The 17,868-nt window shown below is 47.1% G+C and overlaps 1 protein-coding gene across 1 annotated transcript in view; it reads left to right on the top strand.

Moving 5' to 3' along the window:
- Positions 1 to 17,868, top strand: part of gse1b (Gse1 coiled-coil protein b) — a gene marked incomplete at its 5' end in the record, with an annotated part of 31,285 nt that overhangs the window by 4,481 nt on the left and 8,936 nt on the right. Inside the window, 10 exon segments of the mRNA XM_079497466.1 lie at positions 350 to 476; positions 479 to 510; positions 512 to 549; positions 2,734 to 2,913; positions 4,512 to 4,882; positions 6,064 to 6,436; positions 10,410 to 10,989; positions 11,563 to 11,749; positions 12,287 to 12,399; positions 17,231 to 17,510. Coding sequence (XP_079353592.1) covers positions 350 to 476; positions 479 to 510; positions 512 to 549; positions 2,734 to 2,913; positions 4,512 to 4,882; positions 6,064 to 6,436; positions 10,410 to 10,989; positions 11,563 to 11,749; positions 12,287 to 12,399; positions 17,231 to 17,510 — 2,281 coding nt within the window.

The raw sequence follows: 17,868 nt of genomic DNA on the forward strand, positions 1-17,868 counted from the left end.
ATTATTTTTTTACTATTTTGAATATATTTTTTGAATACACTTCGACACGTTGTGAGCTTGTAGTTTGGCTATTTTAACTATTCAAAAATCATGTCTTTCAAAATAGTAAAAAAAAAAAGGCAAAGTTTAGGCATAAGGGGTTTTAGCATGGACGAAAATAGAGCCCTAAGACTAATAGTAATATTTAGTCGACTAAGACTAACCAATTTCAGAAGACTAAATAGCACTAAGGCTAAATTAATTTGTTATTCAAAAGACTAAGATGAAATCGAAATCTGCTGAAAGAAATGAACCCCGATATCTCCCCCCTGTGCTCTTCCTCCTCCTCTGTTCTCCTCCTCCCCGTCAGTCTGCCAGGCAGCTGACCCACGGCGTGCCGCCCGGGGGCGTGCCCGAGGAGTACCTGCGCGGTTTCCGACCCTACGCCACGGCCGAGGACGCCCTCCGGATGCCCTCTGCTGCCCCTGGCCTGGACCCGCCACCGCAGCGGCCGCAGCAGCCTACTACCACCCCCGGCTACCAGCCCCACCCCTCCTTCATGTCCTACAGGTGAGCTACCTGCCCCACCCCTCTTCACCCCCTCCCACCACCCCCTTTTCCCCTTACTGGGGCGACTGTGGCTCAGGAGGTAGAGCAGGTCGTCCAATGATCCATGGGTCGGCGGTTCGAATCCCGGCTCCTCCTGTCTACATGTCGAAGTGTCCTTGGGCAAGACACTGAACCCCAAATTCCTCCGATGTGCTGGTTGGATTTCCGTTTTTTTGTTATAGAAGTGTATATTTGTACGTCTCTATTTAAATGTTCTGATGAATTGAAAATGGTGGACCCCGTTGTAAACAAGGGTCATGCTTTTATCATGGTGTCGTCCACAGTTAACAGCCTTTGTATTGACTTGTGCTTTCGTCTGAAAGCACAAGTCGTACCCAATTCTGCATACTGTTAATACATTTTCAATCAATCAATCAATCAATCAATCAATCAATCAATCAAAACAGGTGAGCTGCTCTGCATGGGGATTCCTTTGTTACAGACCCCCAGCATCTTTATAGCACACTGCTAGACACGCCTCCAAGCTGTCAATATAAGCATGGTTTGCAGCGCCTCTTGCATCCTAGATGCGGACGTACCCTATAGTGTGTGTGTGCGTGCGTGCGTGTGCGTGCATCAAGAGAGAGGGGTGGGTGGGTGGGGGGGGGGGATGAGTGTTGCTTGCTTCGGGGCTGCGAGACAGCCTGCGTGGCCCCAGTCTGTCAAACCTAGCGGGATCTGAGGACTGTAGTTGTATAGCACCCATCACACACTGTACTGTAATGGAGTTAATGAGAGGATGTTCCATTCTCTGTGAACGATGCACGGCGTGCACGCACACGCACGCACACGCAGGCACACACACATAGATGGATGAGGTTTTATCTGACAGAGCACATCTCGTCACAGCACAGAGAGATGGAGGAGCGTGTGTGATGCAGCCTCTGTCAGAGGGAGATGGAGATAACTCAGGTTAACCCGTTTTGGGCGGGAACCCCTTTTTGGTGTTTCCAGCGTTATGTCACGCTTTAGCTATTGAAAAATAGCAGATCTACAAGCTCATAGCGCGCCACCGAGTGGCGCGCTACGAGCTTGTAGGTCTGCTATTTTTGAAAAGTCGTGACAATGTGGTGCAAATCTTTGAATATATATTTCAGAGTGAAGATTTTAACAAAAATATTGGCTTCTGGGGCGTGTCCCTGGAATTACGTATTTTGAGATGGGGGTCCGTGGCCCAATAGAGATGATTATGGCGGTCCTTGACATGAAAAAGGTTGAGCACCACTGACATAGAAACGTGGGTTTTTTAAGCCTTTTTTTTTTAATCGACCTCAGTCCAAAATGGGTTAATGGAGAAATGAACACCACGGCGCTGTCACCGCAGGGCGCTGCATCACGCCGTGGCCTTTCCTCCTGACGTCTCCGTCCGTGGAGTAAAGTTCCCATTCTCGCCACGACTGATTTCAGTCATTTTGGATTCTGGGGATGCCAGCATTTCTTCTATTTTGGCCTGACGTCGAAATTTAAAAAATGTCTTCAAAATCCTGAATTTTCTGAAAAACCTTATGTTTCTGTATCAGTGGTGCTCAATATTTCACGTCAAGGACCCCAAAAATTATATGTAATATTATGCCTCCGCCCTCCCCATCTGAAAATTCCAGGGACCCCCCAGAATCAAAGATTTGAGTTAAAAAACGTTCGCTCTGAAAGAATATATATTCAAAGATTTGTGCCACATTTTCACAATTTTTCAAAAATAGCTAAAGTATAACATAATGCTTTAAAACACCAAAAGGGGTTCCCGCCCAAAATGGGTTAAACATATAATCGAATAAGACAAAGTAGTCTATTCTTATTTTAAGATTAGAGCATTTCAGGTGGGCAAACTCTAGCATTATGTGCAGAAGTATCTTCCATAAAACCCCTATGGTCTCGGATATTTAATATAAAAATCAGGCGTTAAAGCTGTAATTTCTTCACCTGATTGGCAGTATATTACTAAATATCACTAAAACATCATAATTGTATTTACATATTGTGTTAATTGTTTAGGGAACGGCGCCAGTAGTGTGTGGGGGCAGACTGTTTCATGTCATAAGATATTATTGTGATTTAATCCATGCGTCTTTCTCTCTCTCTTTTCCTTCCTTCCTTCCTTCCTTCCTTCCTTCCTTCCTTCCTTCCTTCCTTCCTTCCTTCCCACAGGATGGACGACCCGTTCTGTCTCTCTGCGCTGAGGTCGCCCTTCTACCAGCTGCAGGGAGGGGGCGGCATGCCACAGATGCACCCCTCGGCCGTTCACATGCATCTGCCCGGGGTGCGCTACCCCGGAGACCTCACGCACCCCTCGCTGTCCGCCCTGCAGTCCGAGAGGATCTCTGAGAGGTAAGGTCCTCACGCACGCACGCACGCGCGCATGGCGAGTTCACCAAAACTTTCCCTTTCCGTTTTAAAAACTGTCATCGTAGCTTGTTTACAACTGAAACGGACTTCCTGTGCTCTGACTTCCTCATCAAAATAAGAGCTACTTGTAACACTAGTCACACTTGTCAACACTAGTTTTATTTCTAAGTATATACTTACAGGACGTTAACATCTCTTTTGAGTGCCTGTCAGCATTCTCTAAATTCCTGTCTCTCAGCGCAGCAAACATTTTGACGACGCATGCGCACTGGTGCACCGCTGTTCATAATATATCTACACTCAATTATGCTCAATACATATATATTATTTTTTTCTTTTTTAAGTTTTTATCCCACGATTTTGCAACCCATTTTTTCACCCAGTGTCAATTATCGAATGTAATCCTGGGCGCTACACTTCCTCTGCCTTCTATACATGAGGAGTCCAAGGTGCTTCTTTACACCTGACAGGGGGGAGTTTCCGGACATAGCACGTGGAAGGAACACGTTATTCCGACCAGTTCCTTTCCCCTCCATCAGGCGCCCCGGCTGGCCTGGGGGAGGTAGTTTAGAGACCAGGATTACTGCATTTTTTTGTGAGGGTACCTACCCTAGGGGACACGGGGAGAACATGCAAACGCCACACAGAAAGACCCTTTCGCCAACCCCGCCTCGGGTATGGGCACTGATGGCGCGGAGGAGAGAACACGCCCCCAGCGCCCACAGCGTCCCCAGCAGGAATCGAACCCAGGACCTTCTAGCTCTGAGGCGACAGCACTACCGACTGTACCACGTGCCCCCCCTAATAAACATATATTCTAAATTCATTCTAAGAGTTGTCTGACTGAACAGCATTTTACATTCATGAATGGCATATTTGCCATTTACCGTGAGCCTAAAGCTGAAAAAGATCAGACCTGATATACAAGCTGTGTGCATGATTGTATATCAGGTATTTTTCAGTGCACGACACCAAGCGCACAACTATAATTCAGGCATTACGCTTCCTCTCTAATCCCTAAAGCTAACTTCTAAAGGCCTAATCCTAACTCTAACACCAAGCGGAATCTTTACCTTGTAATTGTAAACCTCTAAACGTAAAACCACCATTTCTCTTGTGAGGACCAGGAAATGTGTCTTCATGATGGCTATTTCTCAAATTCTAGTATACTGTCTTGTGTGAGGACCAAGTATACTAATGCACACACACACACGCACGCACACACACACACATTATATGCACGGGAAAACGCATGCATTGCAACGATGCCGTGTGCCCGTTAACCCATTTTGGGCAGGAACCCCTTTTGGTGTTAGCATTATGTTATGCTTTAGCTATTGAAAAATAGCAGATCTACAAGCTCATAGCGCGCCACCGAGTGGCGCGCTACGAGCTTGTAGGTCTGCTATTTTTGAAAAATCGAAGAACGACTGACGTAGAAACATAGCTTTTTCAGAAACCTGTCAGGATGTAGAAGACATTTTTAGAATCTGATCTCAGGTCAAAATGGGTTAATGAAGCAGCACATCGCTCTTTGTCTCTCTCCCCCCCACCCTGTTGTCGTCCGTCCCCTCAACCAGGCTGCAGATGGAGGACGAGCTGCGGCAGCGCGAGCGAGAGCGAGATCGCGAGCGAGAGAAGGAGAGGGAGCGCGAGTCCGAGAGGGAGAAGGAGCGCGAGAGGGAGCGCGAGAGGGAGCGGGAACGCGAGCGGGAGAAGGAGCTGGAGCGCGAGAGGGAGCGCGAGCGCGAGAGGGAGCGCGAGAGGGAGAAGGAGCGGGAGAGAGAGAGGGAGCTGGAGAGGCAGAAGGAGCGGGCGCAGAGGGAGAAGGAGCTGCAGGTGTCCAAGGCCATGGAGAGCCACTACCTGGCCGAGTTCCACGCCATGAGGGCAGCGGGCCAGGAGGACCGGACGGCCACCAAGCCCGAGAGACTCACCCCCAATCGGACCGGTATGATAACAGTATGAGTAGTGGTGGAATTTGGGCATTTTATTTTGAAGTTTCAGCCTGAAACTCTGTAGTTTCTGAACCGATCAGAGCGTCGCATCCCTTCAGGCGATGCATGGGACGGTAGCTACATGCACGCAGCACGCAGCACGCACGACCCATGGACGTTGTTTGTTTACAAGCCAAGACAGTCGACCAGCTCTACCAGTTTACTGCCGTGTGGCTTAAATCTAACCTATAATATCTTCAGATAAAAAAAATTAGCGTGATGATTAAGTTTAAAACGAGTAATACACTTTCTGGATTCTCATCTTGAATGAGACTAGAAATAGAGTAGTTCTGTAATCAAACCCAGCTGCGTTTGGACGGACGCACAGCAATGGGAATCAAACAGGTGAATGAAATCAAGATACATTTTTGTTCATGTGAGCCTCTACACGTCATCACGCATCACATTTTCGTTCCAAGGAAGCAAGAAAGCAAAATTTGATTTGTATGGACCATTTTTTTTTGGCATCCATTGTTGGGTATGCCCATATGAAATATGATGCAAGCAGAAAAAACACTTTCTGGGGTAGAGCTCTGCCTCCCCCTAGAGGCCGCTGGCATCCATGCTGTTAAAGTACCAAAAGTAGAAAGTACTCACTACGCAGAATGTCCCAGTTCAAGTTTTTGAGTGTATGAAAAATATTTTTTAAATAGCAGATCTACAAGCAGACAAGTGTGATGATAATAACGAATTAAAAAAATTCTGGATATGTTTTTGTAAACAAACTCTCAGCAATTCCGGCTGGCACAAGTTAGCTACCATCTGTGGCCACAAGAGGGCAGAGAAATGAATCATTAACCCATTTAGGCCTGGCGTCGAAATAAAAAAAAATGTCTTCGGAATCCTGACAGTTTTCTGAAATACCTATGTTTCTATATCAGTGGTGCTCAACATTTCATGTTAAGGACCCCAAACATTATATGTAATTGGCCACCGACCCCCATCTGAAAATATATTGTTCCAGGGACACCCCCAGAAGCAATGATTTGAGTTAGAAACGTTCGCTCTATGCCTCAAGAATATATTCAAAGATTTTTTAGAAGTATAACATAATGTTTAAAACACCAAAAGGGCTTCCTTCCAGAATGGGTTAATACTGACACATTGGCCTGTCTTTCGTCCCCACCACCACCAGACAAAACCAAAGAGCCCAGCGGCACCCTCGCGGCTCCCAAGCCAATCCCGCCGGGTCTTCACTCGTCCGCCATCGTCCAACCGCATCACGCCGCCGTCGGCGTCGTCCCCGGCCTGGTCTCGGTGGTCCCCGCCCACCACGGCGGCGGCCTCTACATGGGCGTGCCCGGCGGGGCGGCGGGGCTCTCGTCGGCCCTGCTGCTCCAGAGGACCAATGAGGAGGAGCGCTGGCTGGCGCGGCAGCGCAAGCTGCGCCAGGAGAAGGAGGACCGTCAGTACCAGGTGTCGGAGTTCCGCCAGCAGGTGTTGGAGCAGCACCTGGACCTGGGCAGGCCCGCCGATGGAGCACCGGAGCACCGCACGGAGGCTCACAGGTTAGAGCACGCGCACGCACACGCACGCACGCACACGCACGCACATTACATTGATTTACTCTCACACTGACTCACACTGACTGACTTATCTTTTGAGGTCATTGCATTTACGGATTACATATCCTCTTACCTTTAAGAGTTTCATACCACAGCCCCGTATTATGAGGGACACTTTTTGGCAGCACCTTCCCGCGCGACCCATAGTTTGAGAAGCGCTGCCCTAACAGATGCATGCACGCCCCAAGGCAAGGCGATTTGATTTGTTCAGAAACATCAAGCGAAGGAGACGACACGATAACAAAGGCTAAGCTTAACCACTACTCTAATCCTGACCGCTGACCTTAACCCCTAACAGATAAACAAACCCCTGACCTTAAACTCAAACTGGGGGAAACCAATTTGAATCAACCCATTGTCCAGAACTTGTCCGGAAATGTAACATATATATATATATATATATATATATATATATATATATATATATATATATATATATATAGACAATGAATATATATAGACAATGAATAAGGAGTTTCGGGATCGTCTTGACGGAACATACACAAGACTCCTCATGCGTGTCCAGAACCTCTCATGGAAGGACCATCCCACTAAAGCTCAGATTTATGGAGGCACCCCCCCCCCCCCCCCCCATCTCAGTTGTTGTGGCAGAAAGAAGACTCCGCTTTGCTGGACACTGCCACAGAGAAAAAGAACAGGTCATTTCGGATATTCTTCTGTGGAGACTACCCTGCCCATCAAGAGGAACAAGACCTCTCACATTCCCAGATGTTCTGAGTAGGGACACAGGACTGACTGTGAATGAACTTGGTGTGGCGATGAGACAACAGAGACCAGTGGAAGCAGCTTGTGTCACAGATCTCGAGGGCACTCGAAGGATCATGATGATATATATAGAGATATATAGATATATCTCTCTCTCTCTCTCTCTCTGGGACACACCCGCCCGAAACAAGCAAGACCGTCGAGCAGCATTGCATTTTTTAGTTATACATGCCAAGGCGTTTACCAGTAATTCATTAGAGAATTATCTTGCCCATGTCTTTTTACAGATGATTGTGTACACAGACAGACGCTCTCTCTCTCTCTCTCTCTCTCTCTCTCTCTCTCTCTCTCTCTCTCTCTCTCTCTCTCTCTCTCTCTCTCTCTCTCTCTCTCTCTCTCTCTCTCTCTCTCTCTCATCTCTCATCTCCATCCTGTGATGGAAGCAGTTGTAGCTCTGTGTAGACCAGCCATACTCGTAAGCTCGCAGGCTTCAGAAGTCTGTTTGTCAGCACTGAAAGAAAAGAACACCCTCCTCCCTGTCAGAATCCTCCCCATCTGCTCTATTTCTGTCCCCCGCTATACCTCCCGGCACGGCTTCCAGCACAGGCAGACAGACGACAGCGTTTAGCCGTGGATTCAGGTTGTAAGGCAGGTTGTCCCCACGGCTCGTTCTCTCGTACCGTGTAGCGGATGAGGATTGTCAAACAGGCGAGCAGCGAGCAGGATGGCTAAATAAGATACACAGAGGCTAATTCTCGGCTAATCCTCTCAACCTTGCACAGCATAAGCTTTCTGCTTACCCTGCTTTGTGCGAGGGGGGGGGTGGGGGGGTGGGGGGGGGGGATATTGTGAAGTTAGGTTTAACCCATTTTGGGCGGGAACCCCTTTTGGTGTTAGCTATTGAAAAATAGCAGATCTACAAGCTCATAGCGCGCCACTCGGTGGCGCGCTACGAGCTTGTAGGTCTGCTATTTTTGAAAAATCGAAGAACCACTGACATAGAAACGTAGCTTTTCCAGAAAACTGTCAGGATGTAGAAGACATTTTTTGAATCTGATCTCAGGTCAAAATGGGTTAATGATTGGGGCTAATGCTGTACTGGTACTGCAGGGGACACGCAACACAACACACACAACACAACACAACACAACACAACACAACACAACGCATCAGCTATCAGTAACAGTCCAGTCTAATCACTGCCCACAGGCTACAGATTGCAGATAGAGCACAGCACACACACACACACACACACACTGACTCCAATGTGCACACACACACACACACTGACTCCAACGTGCACACAGAACAGGAGGCAGCGGCAGTAATGTGATTGGTCAGGCCCAGGCTGTGCTCACTGCCAGGTTTGATTTGGAACGAGCGGCCTGGACAGAGTGTTTGTCTATTAGAGCGCTCCATCCGTCTTTCTGCCTCGTGTGGTCGCTTTAAGCTACCGCCGTACGACAGCGGAGCACGCCGGTGAAAAGCTCACGGCACATCGCATCCATGTTGTGAGCTTATAGATTATTGTTACCGGTAAGACAGGCCCGAGGGCGAGGTGGCATGCACGCATTCCGCCTCGTTGACGGCAGACTGCTGGGCGAGCGCTAGCGCTTTGGCATGGGGGGGTCAGATCAACATATCCGCCTGGGTGACAGCAGACTGCTGCGCGAGCGATGGCGCTTTGGCATGGGGGGGTCAGATCAACATATGGAATGTATTCTGTACTGGCCATATATATCGAGTGTACAGGGTTTGATGAGGTCAGATCAACATATGGAATGTCAGAACAGGTCAGCTCCATATATGAAGATCTAAGGGTTTGAGGTCAGATGTAGAGTTACTGGCCGGCTCCATTTAATGCAGATCTAGGTGATCCAGGGTGTCACGAGGCGTGATGTCACGAGGCGTGACCATATATGGAGGCGTGATGTCACGAGGCGTGACCATATATGGAGGCGTGATGTCACGAGGCGTGACCATATATGGAGGCGTGATGTCACGAGGCGTGACCATATATGGAGACATGATGTCACGATGCGTGACCATATATGGAGGCGTGATGTCACGATGCGTGACCATATATGGAGGTGTGATGTCACGAGGCGTGACCATATATGGAGGCGTGACTAAAACACAAGAGATGCAGGTCTCTGTTTCAGAGTGAGAGCCTCTCTCTTCCCTACCTTTCTTTTTTTTTTTTTTTTTTTTTTCGGCTTACGCCTTTTATTGGTTTTTGAAGGGACAGACAGTAGGCTGACAGGAAACGGGAGAGAGATGGGGGAAGACATGCAGTAAAGGCCGTGTCGGGCTCGGGAGTCGAACCCGCGGCACACTGCGACTGGATTACCAGTCGGGTGCCCAGACGGTTACGCCACCGCCTGGGCCTTCCCTACCTTTCTAACCGTGTGTATGTCAGTTCTGTTCCTATCTGTCCATCAAGACCATCTCCACCATTTCACCCTGCCCTTCCTTCTGTGGACCCTTCTCTGAACTCACTCTCACTACAGTTGTGCGTGCGTGCGTGCGTGCGTGCGTGTGTGCGTGCGTGCGTGCGTGCGTGCGTGCGTGCGTGCGTGCGTGCGTGCGTGCGTGCCATGCTAAAAGGGCCTGGCAGATCAAAGGCAGCCCCAGTGTGTTTGGAGGACAGCGGATAGCCTGCCTTCGCCACATCCTCACTCTGCTCTGGGCTGCTCTGCCTGGGCCTGATAACACCACCACTTCACACACACACACACGCGCACACACGCACACGTACACACGCACACGTACACACGCACACGTACACACACAAAAACACACACACACACACACACACACACACACACACACACACACACACACACACACACACACACACACACGCACACAAAAACACACACACACACACACACACACAGACACACACACACACACACACACACACACACACACACACACACACACACACACACACACACACACACACACACACACACACACAGAGATAGACAGGAAGGAAGGAAGGGAGGGAGGGACTGTGTTTGTTTATACAGTATGTGTGTGCCTCTGCATTGTGCCTGGCGGGAGGGAGGGAGGGAAGCCATATTTCTTGCCCATGAAAGACGTACAGGTGTGCTGTGCATTGTAACGGATGGCCAGAGCTTGACCTCTGCTTGCCCCCTCTCTCTCTCTCCTCGTCTTGGCACAGATCCATACCAAATCACCACGACCCGGCCGGCAGCCGCGACCTCCACCTTCACCTGGGCGCCCCGCCGCCGCTCATCTCCCCGAAGCCGTCCCAGCCGCCGCCGCCCCACCACCACCACCGTGACCCCTCGCACCCCCCTCCTCCGCCCACCGCCACCCTGTGGAACCCGGCCTCCCTCATCGACACCGCCTCGGACTCGTCGAGACGCGGCGGCCTGCACGCCGAGCCCCTCCCGGGGTTGGGCCACTACGAGCTCGCTCCCTCGGGGCTCAGCCACTACGAGCAGCTCGCTCGTAGCGGCGGCGGCCCCCCGTCCTCCATGAAGCACGAGGACGGGGGGCTGCGGCGGCGGGACCCCCTGGAGAAGTACCCCCCGATGAGGGGCCCCCCGCCGGCGTCGGGCCTCGACGGGCACAGCACCTTCCTGGCGGAGCTGGAGAAGTCCACGCAGTCGTTCCTGAGCCAGCAGCGGGCGTCTCTGTCCCTGCCCAGCCAGTACGGGGAGCTGGGCGGGGGCAGCGCCAAGGGGGGCAGCGTCACTGCTGCCGGACTGAAGGGCTTCCAGGCATACCACCACCAGGTAGGGGTTTTTGCCATTATGGTGATAAATATCGTATCGTGATAAAAATGCCTCGACCATAATTATGCCTTTTCAGAGATATCGTATATATAATATAATATATATAGTGATACAGTGAATGCGCATTCTATGATTTGCAGTTCTATACCTTAATTTTATGCTGTTGTAGAATGACGGTTTCTTTAAGTATTGTAATGTTCTGTTACTCCTTTTTCTTTTAGTTTGTGTTTCCTTGTAGGTGGTTGCACTGTTAACGCATTTTGGTGTTAGCATTATGTTATGCTTTAGCTATTGAAAAATAGCAGATCTACAAGCTCATAGCACGGCACCGAGTGCCGCTCTACAAGCTTGTAGATCTGCTATTTTTGAAAAATCGAAGAACGACTGACTTAAACATAACTTTTTCAGAAAACTGTCAGGATGTAGAAGACATTTTTAGAATCTGATCTCAGGTCAAAATGGGTTAAGTGCCTTGATCAATAACCCTAAAATATATATCGCGATAATATCGCGTATGGTGATACTGCTTGAACAAATATGGTGACATTATATTTTTTCCATATCGCCCACCAGGGGGCCACCGGCAGACATTGTCAGCTGTTGTCGGGGGCGGTCGCGGCGGGACTCCCCTGTGCGTCGGGGCAGCAGCAGGTTTCGGCCGACGCGGCCCTGATCTACGACGACTTCCTCCAGCAGCACCGCAGGCCTGTCAGCAAGCTGGACCTGGAGGAGAAGAGGAGGAGGGAGGCCCGGGAGAAAGGTACGGCTACTGCCGGTAAAAACCCACTTAACGCACTGGTTCTCACACCCTTTTCACATCAAGGTCCATTATTAATTTCGACATTTGATGACATTTAGCCTCTACCCAAAAATAAAGAATATTTTGTTATCGTTGGATAATATGTTGTCGACAATTCCATGCTGTATTGATGTTGGTTCCATTAGGATAGATAACAGGCAAATCAAAATGACAACTATTCTACTTTCTTTTATATTCTAATAGTTTACAAGTAATTTGCATTACTTGTAAACTAAGCCATGCAGATGTTTAACAATAATTTAACAATAATTTAAGAACAATTTTGAGAGCGTAAAAATAAACCAAATGGACCCGCAAGGGAGTTAAAGATCTAATAAGGGTCCATTTGGTTACCAAACTCTCCATCATTTAGCCGGGGACCACCACCTGGAACCCCCTCAAGGACCACTGGTGGAGTGCTTATTTTCCCACCTACTGGTAATAAAGTGGTGTCAAAGTGTCAGCGCTGACCCCTGCTGTGCGTGGTGTGCATTGCAGGTTACTACTACGAGCTGGACGACTCGTATGACGAGAGCGACGAGGAGGAGGTGCGAGCTCACCTCCGGAGGGTGGCGGAGCAGCCCGCGCTCAAACTGGACGACTCCACCCAGGTAAAACACCACCCTTAGAGTATATAATATCGTCTCCTCACATCCACTTGCATCGAGTTGCTCACCTCAGCGCATGAGGCCATTTCACCCCTTCTTCCCGGGAATGGAACAGAGTGCATTCTGGGTTGGAATTGGGCCATGCGTGAACGTGCCGGGCCGGAAACATGAACGAGTACCGTGTGTGCGTTACTATTTGATTGCCTTTTCTTGCTTATTCTTGTTTGCTGTGCTTGCTGTGAATGTTACGCTATCTACTGTATGCCGCTGCATTATCTGTAAGGAAGCCAAACAAAAATAAGTTTTACTCTTATGTACCTGTACACAATAAAGTACAACCTTGACCACCTAAATGAACCACAGACGCTGTCAGTGGTTCCTACGGAGGTAGTTGGTTCCACAGTTTGGGAACAATAACTGAGAGCCATATTGTTATATATTTTCAGAACAGTGTAAGTACGAAAGGTAGAGTGGAATGAAACAATGTTCTTTTAATACAAGAGCTTCCGGACAGCCCAGGGTCCCTTTTTATAAACAACCAAGTGACCATAATACACTGGAGGTGGGGTTTAGTGGACAGAGTCAAACAAGGATCTACAGTAAGAATAATTCATCTGACAGGCAACCAACAGGTGAGAGGCTGGCTTCCTAATAGAGAGTATGCGCGTGACATCATCATCAAACCCAGAAGTTATGCAGGAATGCCTACCAAGTGGCAAAAAACTACTTTCTGGCCTTGATAGCCCATATATCCAAACAGAAAAGTCCTATCTGATTGCATTAAACAATGTTAAACTCACTTTGCATGTTGCTTTGCCACTCGCTTTGCCACTCGATGTGCCATTCACTTTAAGCATGCGCATACCCTCTATATACTGTGAGGTGTAAAGAGACGTCACATGTCATTTAAGTGGATGACTCATATGAACTATAGAATGAGAACAGTGTAGTATTTTCATTTCCATGCTAGCCCTTCCTATGGCCAGCTTTCCGGGTTTGTGTGAACACAAACATTGGCTTTGTGATTGGCTGATCACCCCATAGCGATGAATTGATTGGCTGAGCAAAGTACATATTGAGGATAAAAGTGAGGGGAGAAAAGTGAAGACGCCAAAAGTGATTGGCCGGAATGTCATTTGTGATGATTTGATTGGTTGAGCACGGAACATGATGTACACCTCACATTTTTTTTATTTTATTTCTTCATGAAATTACTGGTGGAAAAAAAAGTTTAAGTCATGAAAATTGTGGGAAACCAAAAAAATGAACCACTGACAGCATGTGTCTCATTTATTTAGGTGGTCAAGGTTCAAGGTTGTACTTTATTGTTGCATCTAGAATTATATGTAATTGGCCCTGGACCCCAATCTCAAAATATGTTGTTCCAGGGACCTCACCAGAAGCAAAGATTTGAGTTAAAAACATTAGATCTGAACGAATATAGAAGAATTGCGACACATTTTCACGATTTTTCAAAAAATGCAGATCTACAAGCTCATAGTGCGGCACTCGGTGCCCCGCTATGAGCTTGTAGATCTGCTATTTTCCAACAGCTAAAGAATAACATAATGCTTAAAACTCCAAAAGGGGTTCCCGTCCGAAATGGGTTTAGAAACAACGGCTACTGCAGTCCGCTCCGGCAACCGGAAATGGATCAGTGCTCGATGCATAAACCTGCTTGCCGTTGCAGCCGTTCCTACTACGGCAGAACCTACACTTACACGTAGTGTCTACACCGCCATGTCATAACCATGTTTATTGAAATTAGCTGTCATACATTTAACACCGATTGCTCCATCACCTCTCTTATGCTGTGTAATGTGTTGGCATGCTCTGAATGAAGAAATAACACTAATACCATATGTCATATTAACCATGTTTATAAAAACGGTTCTTAGAATAACACAGATTGCTCCAGCACCTTCCTCTTTCCACTGCTGATCATGTCCAGCGCATGTAAGAATTAAGCAATATCGGCAAGTTAGCCGATGCGCGACGGGGTGTTTAAAAAAAATAATGTGTTTATTTTTGACACATGCTGCATAGACGCGTCACCATGGGAACCAAAAATGGATAGGAACCCGTCGCAGACGGCTGTTTGCTTAACGATTTTGACTGCGACGGCGTCATAGTCGCCGTACTTCTGCCTAGTGGAGAAGTCCTGAAAACCGCCATTGCTTAAAGTCCCTAATGACTCCTTGTGGTTCCCTATGAAGCTGGAAAACATGTGCACACACACACACACACACACACACACACACAGACATAAAGACTAGGGATGGAGCTCGAAACCCGATACCTGAAAAAAGCCGATAACAAGCTTAGTGAGTGCCCGGTATCAATAAGCTTTTGGCTTATCAAGCCTGTTATCGAGCATGGCGATAAACAATCAAGACAAGAGGCGATCAAGAAATAAGTCTAATCACCCACGCTGGCACAAACATGTCTGTCTAAAAGTGTATTGATACCTGCCAACCAGCGCTGTCCGGGTAAACAACATTACGCTTTTAAAGTGACGGTACACACATTAATCCATTGAGACCTGGAACGCATCCATGTCACGTTAGCGTTAGCGTTTTAAACATTATGTTATAATTTAGCTATTGAAAAATAGCAGATCTACAAGCTCATAGCGCGCCACCGAGTGGCGCGCTATGAACTTGTAGGTCTGCTATTTTTGAAAAATCTTTAAAATGTGCCTCAAATCTTTCCGAAAATTGTCATGATTTAGAAAACTTTTTTTTTTTTAATTTCGACGTCAGGCCTGAATGGGTTAACCAGTTAACAGTTTCTTCAATGTTTTTTTCCAAAAGTAAAAAGGTCAATTGCCGTCTGTTAGAAACTGTTAGTACTGTATTTGAAGGCCCTAGTAAGATACTGGTTCTGTTCAGAATAAAGTACTGTATTTGAAGGCCCTAGTAAAAGATACTGGTTCTGTTCAGAATAAAGTACTGTATTTGAAGGCCCTAGTAAAAGATACTGGTTCTGTTCAGAATAAAGTACTGTATTTGAAGGCCCTAGTAAAAGATACTGGTTCTGTTCAGAATAAAGTACTGTATTTGAAGGCCCTAGTAAAAGATACTGGTTCTGTTCAGAATAAAGTACTGTATTTGAAGGCCCTAGTAAAAGATACTGGTTCTGTTCAGAATAAAGTACTGTATTTGAAGGCCCTAGTAAAAGATACTGGTTCTGTTCAGAATAAAGTACTGTATTTGAAGGCCCTAGTAAGATACTGGTTCTGTTCAGAATAAAGTACTGTATTTGAAGGCCCTAGTAAAAGATACTGGTTCTGTTCAGAATAAAGTACTGTATTTGAAGGCCCTAGTAAAAGATACTGGTTCTGTTCAGAATAAAGTACTGTATTTGAAGGCCCTAGTAAAAGATACTGGTTCTGTTCAGAATAAAGTACTGTATTTGAAGGCCCTAGTAAGATACTGGTTCTGTTCAGAATAAAGTACTGTATTTGAAGGCCCTAGTAAGATACTGGTTCTGTTCAGAATAAAGTACTGTATTTGAAGGCCCTAGTAAGATACTGGTTCTGTTCAGAATAAAGTACTGTATTTGAAGGCCCTAGTAAGATACTGGTTCTGTTCAGAATAAAGTACTGTATTTGAAGGCCCTAGTAAGATACTGGTTCTGTTCAGAATAAAGTACTGTATTTGAAGGCCCTAGTAAGATACTGGTTCTGTTCAGAATAAAGTACTGTATTTGAAGGCCCTAGTAAAAGATACTGGTTCTGTTCAGAATAAAGTACTGTATTTGAAGGCCCTAGTAAAAGATACTGGTTCTGTTCAGAATAAAGTACTGTATTTGAAGGCCCTAGTAAGATACTGGTTCTGTTCAGAATAAAGTACTGTATTTGAAGGCCCTAGTAAAAGATACTGGTTCTGTTCAGAATAAAGTACTGTATTTGAAGGCCCTAGTAAGATACTGGTTCTGTTCAGAATAAAGTACTGTATTTGAAGGCCCTAGTAAAAGATACTGGTTCTGTTCAGAATAAAGTACTGTATTTGAAGGCCCTAGTAAAAGATACTGGTTCTGTTCAGAATAAAGTACTGTATTTGAAGGCCCTAGTAAGATACTGGTTCTGTTCAGAATAAAGTACTGTATTTGAAGGCCCTAGTAAGATACTGGTTCTGTTCAGAATAAAGTACTGTATTTGAAGGCCCTAGTAAAAGATACTGGTTCTGTTCAGAATAAAGTACTGTATTTGAAGGCCCTAGTAAAAGATACTGGTTCTGTTCAGAATAAAGTACTGTATTTGAAGGCCCTAGTAAAAGATACTGGTTCTGTTCAGAATAAAGTACTGTATTTGAAGGCCCTAGTAAAAGATACTGGTTCTGTTCAGAATAAAGTACTGTATTTGAAGGCCCTAGTAAGATACTGGTTCTGTTCAGAATAAAGTACTGTATTTGAAGGCCCTAGTAAAAGATACTGGTTCTGTTCAGAATAAAGTACTGTATTTGAAGGCCATAGTAAGATACTGGTTCTGTTCAGAATAAAGTACTGTATTTGAAGGCCCTAGTAAGATACTGGTTCTGTTCAGAATAAAGTACTGTATTTGAAGGCCCTAGTAAAAGATACTGGTTCTGTTCAGAATAAAGTACTGTATTTGAAGGCCCTAGTAAAAGATACTGGTTCTGTTCGGAATTCATTGTCTTCTTCCGTCTTACCACAAAATAACAGGAAATGCTCGATTGTGGGCTCGATAAGAACCCGGCTCGTTAAGTGTGATTGATGAGGTGCTCGTCATCAGTAAAAAATGAACAAGCTATATCCTTAACAAAGACTCCGTATAGTGACGTGACCCCCCTTCCTCTCTCTGTCCCCGTAGAAAGTGGACTTCCTGGGAGTGCTGGGCCTGACCACGGTGGGACGGCGCGACCAGCTCGTGCAGCAGAAGAGACGCAAACGGAGGCGCATGCTCCGGGAGCGCAGCCCCTCCCCGCCCGCCGCGTCGCACGCCAAGCGCACCCCTCCTCCTCCGCCCCCCGCCCCGCTCAGCACGCGCTTCACCCCGGAGGAGATGGACCGGGACGGGCCCGAGCTGGAGGACAAGAAACGCTTCCTCACCATGTTCAGCCTGTCCCACGTCACTGTGCAGCAGAGGAGAGGTAAGAAGGGCAGATTCACGGCAAGTCTGTTTGATTCAAACTGTTCCCCGAATACAATGATTTCACATTGGCCTTGATTCCTTCCGCAACCTGAGTACACTTAATTGAGTAGTATTCAGTGCTTTCACATTGCTTCCATCCCTATCCGTACACTTCAAACGGTCCCGAGACTATACCTCCATGCGGTCCCGGGAATGGTTTGGGTGGGTGATCCGCTCCAGCATTCACACTACCACAACATTGGCCAAGTGGTCCCGAGTCGAGTGGGACCACTTGGCACCAGCAGCTGGGACCATAGTGTGAATGCCCTAAGCACCACATCCCCATTATCCAGAACTTTACCCATTTAGACCTGAGA

Source organism: Electrona antarctica (genome assembly GCF_951216825.1).
Source record: "Electrona antarctica genome assembly, chromosome: 3".
NCBI classification, from domain to species: domain Eukaryota; kingdom Metazoa; phylum Chordata; class Actinopteri; order Myctophiformes; family Myctophidae; genus Electrona; species Electrona antarctica.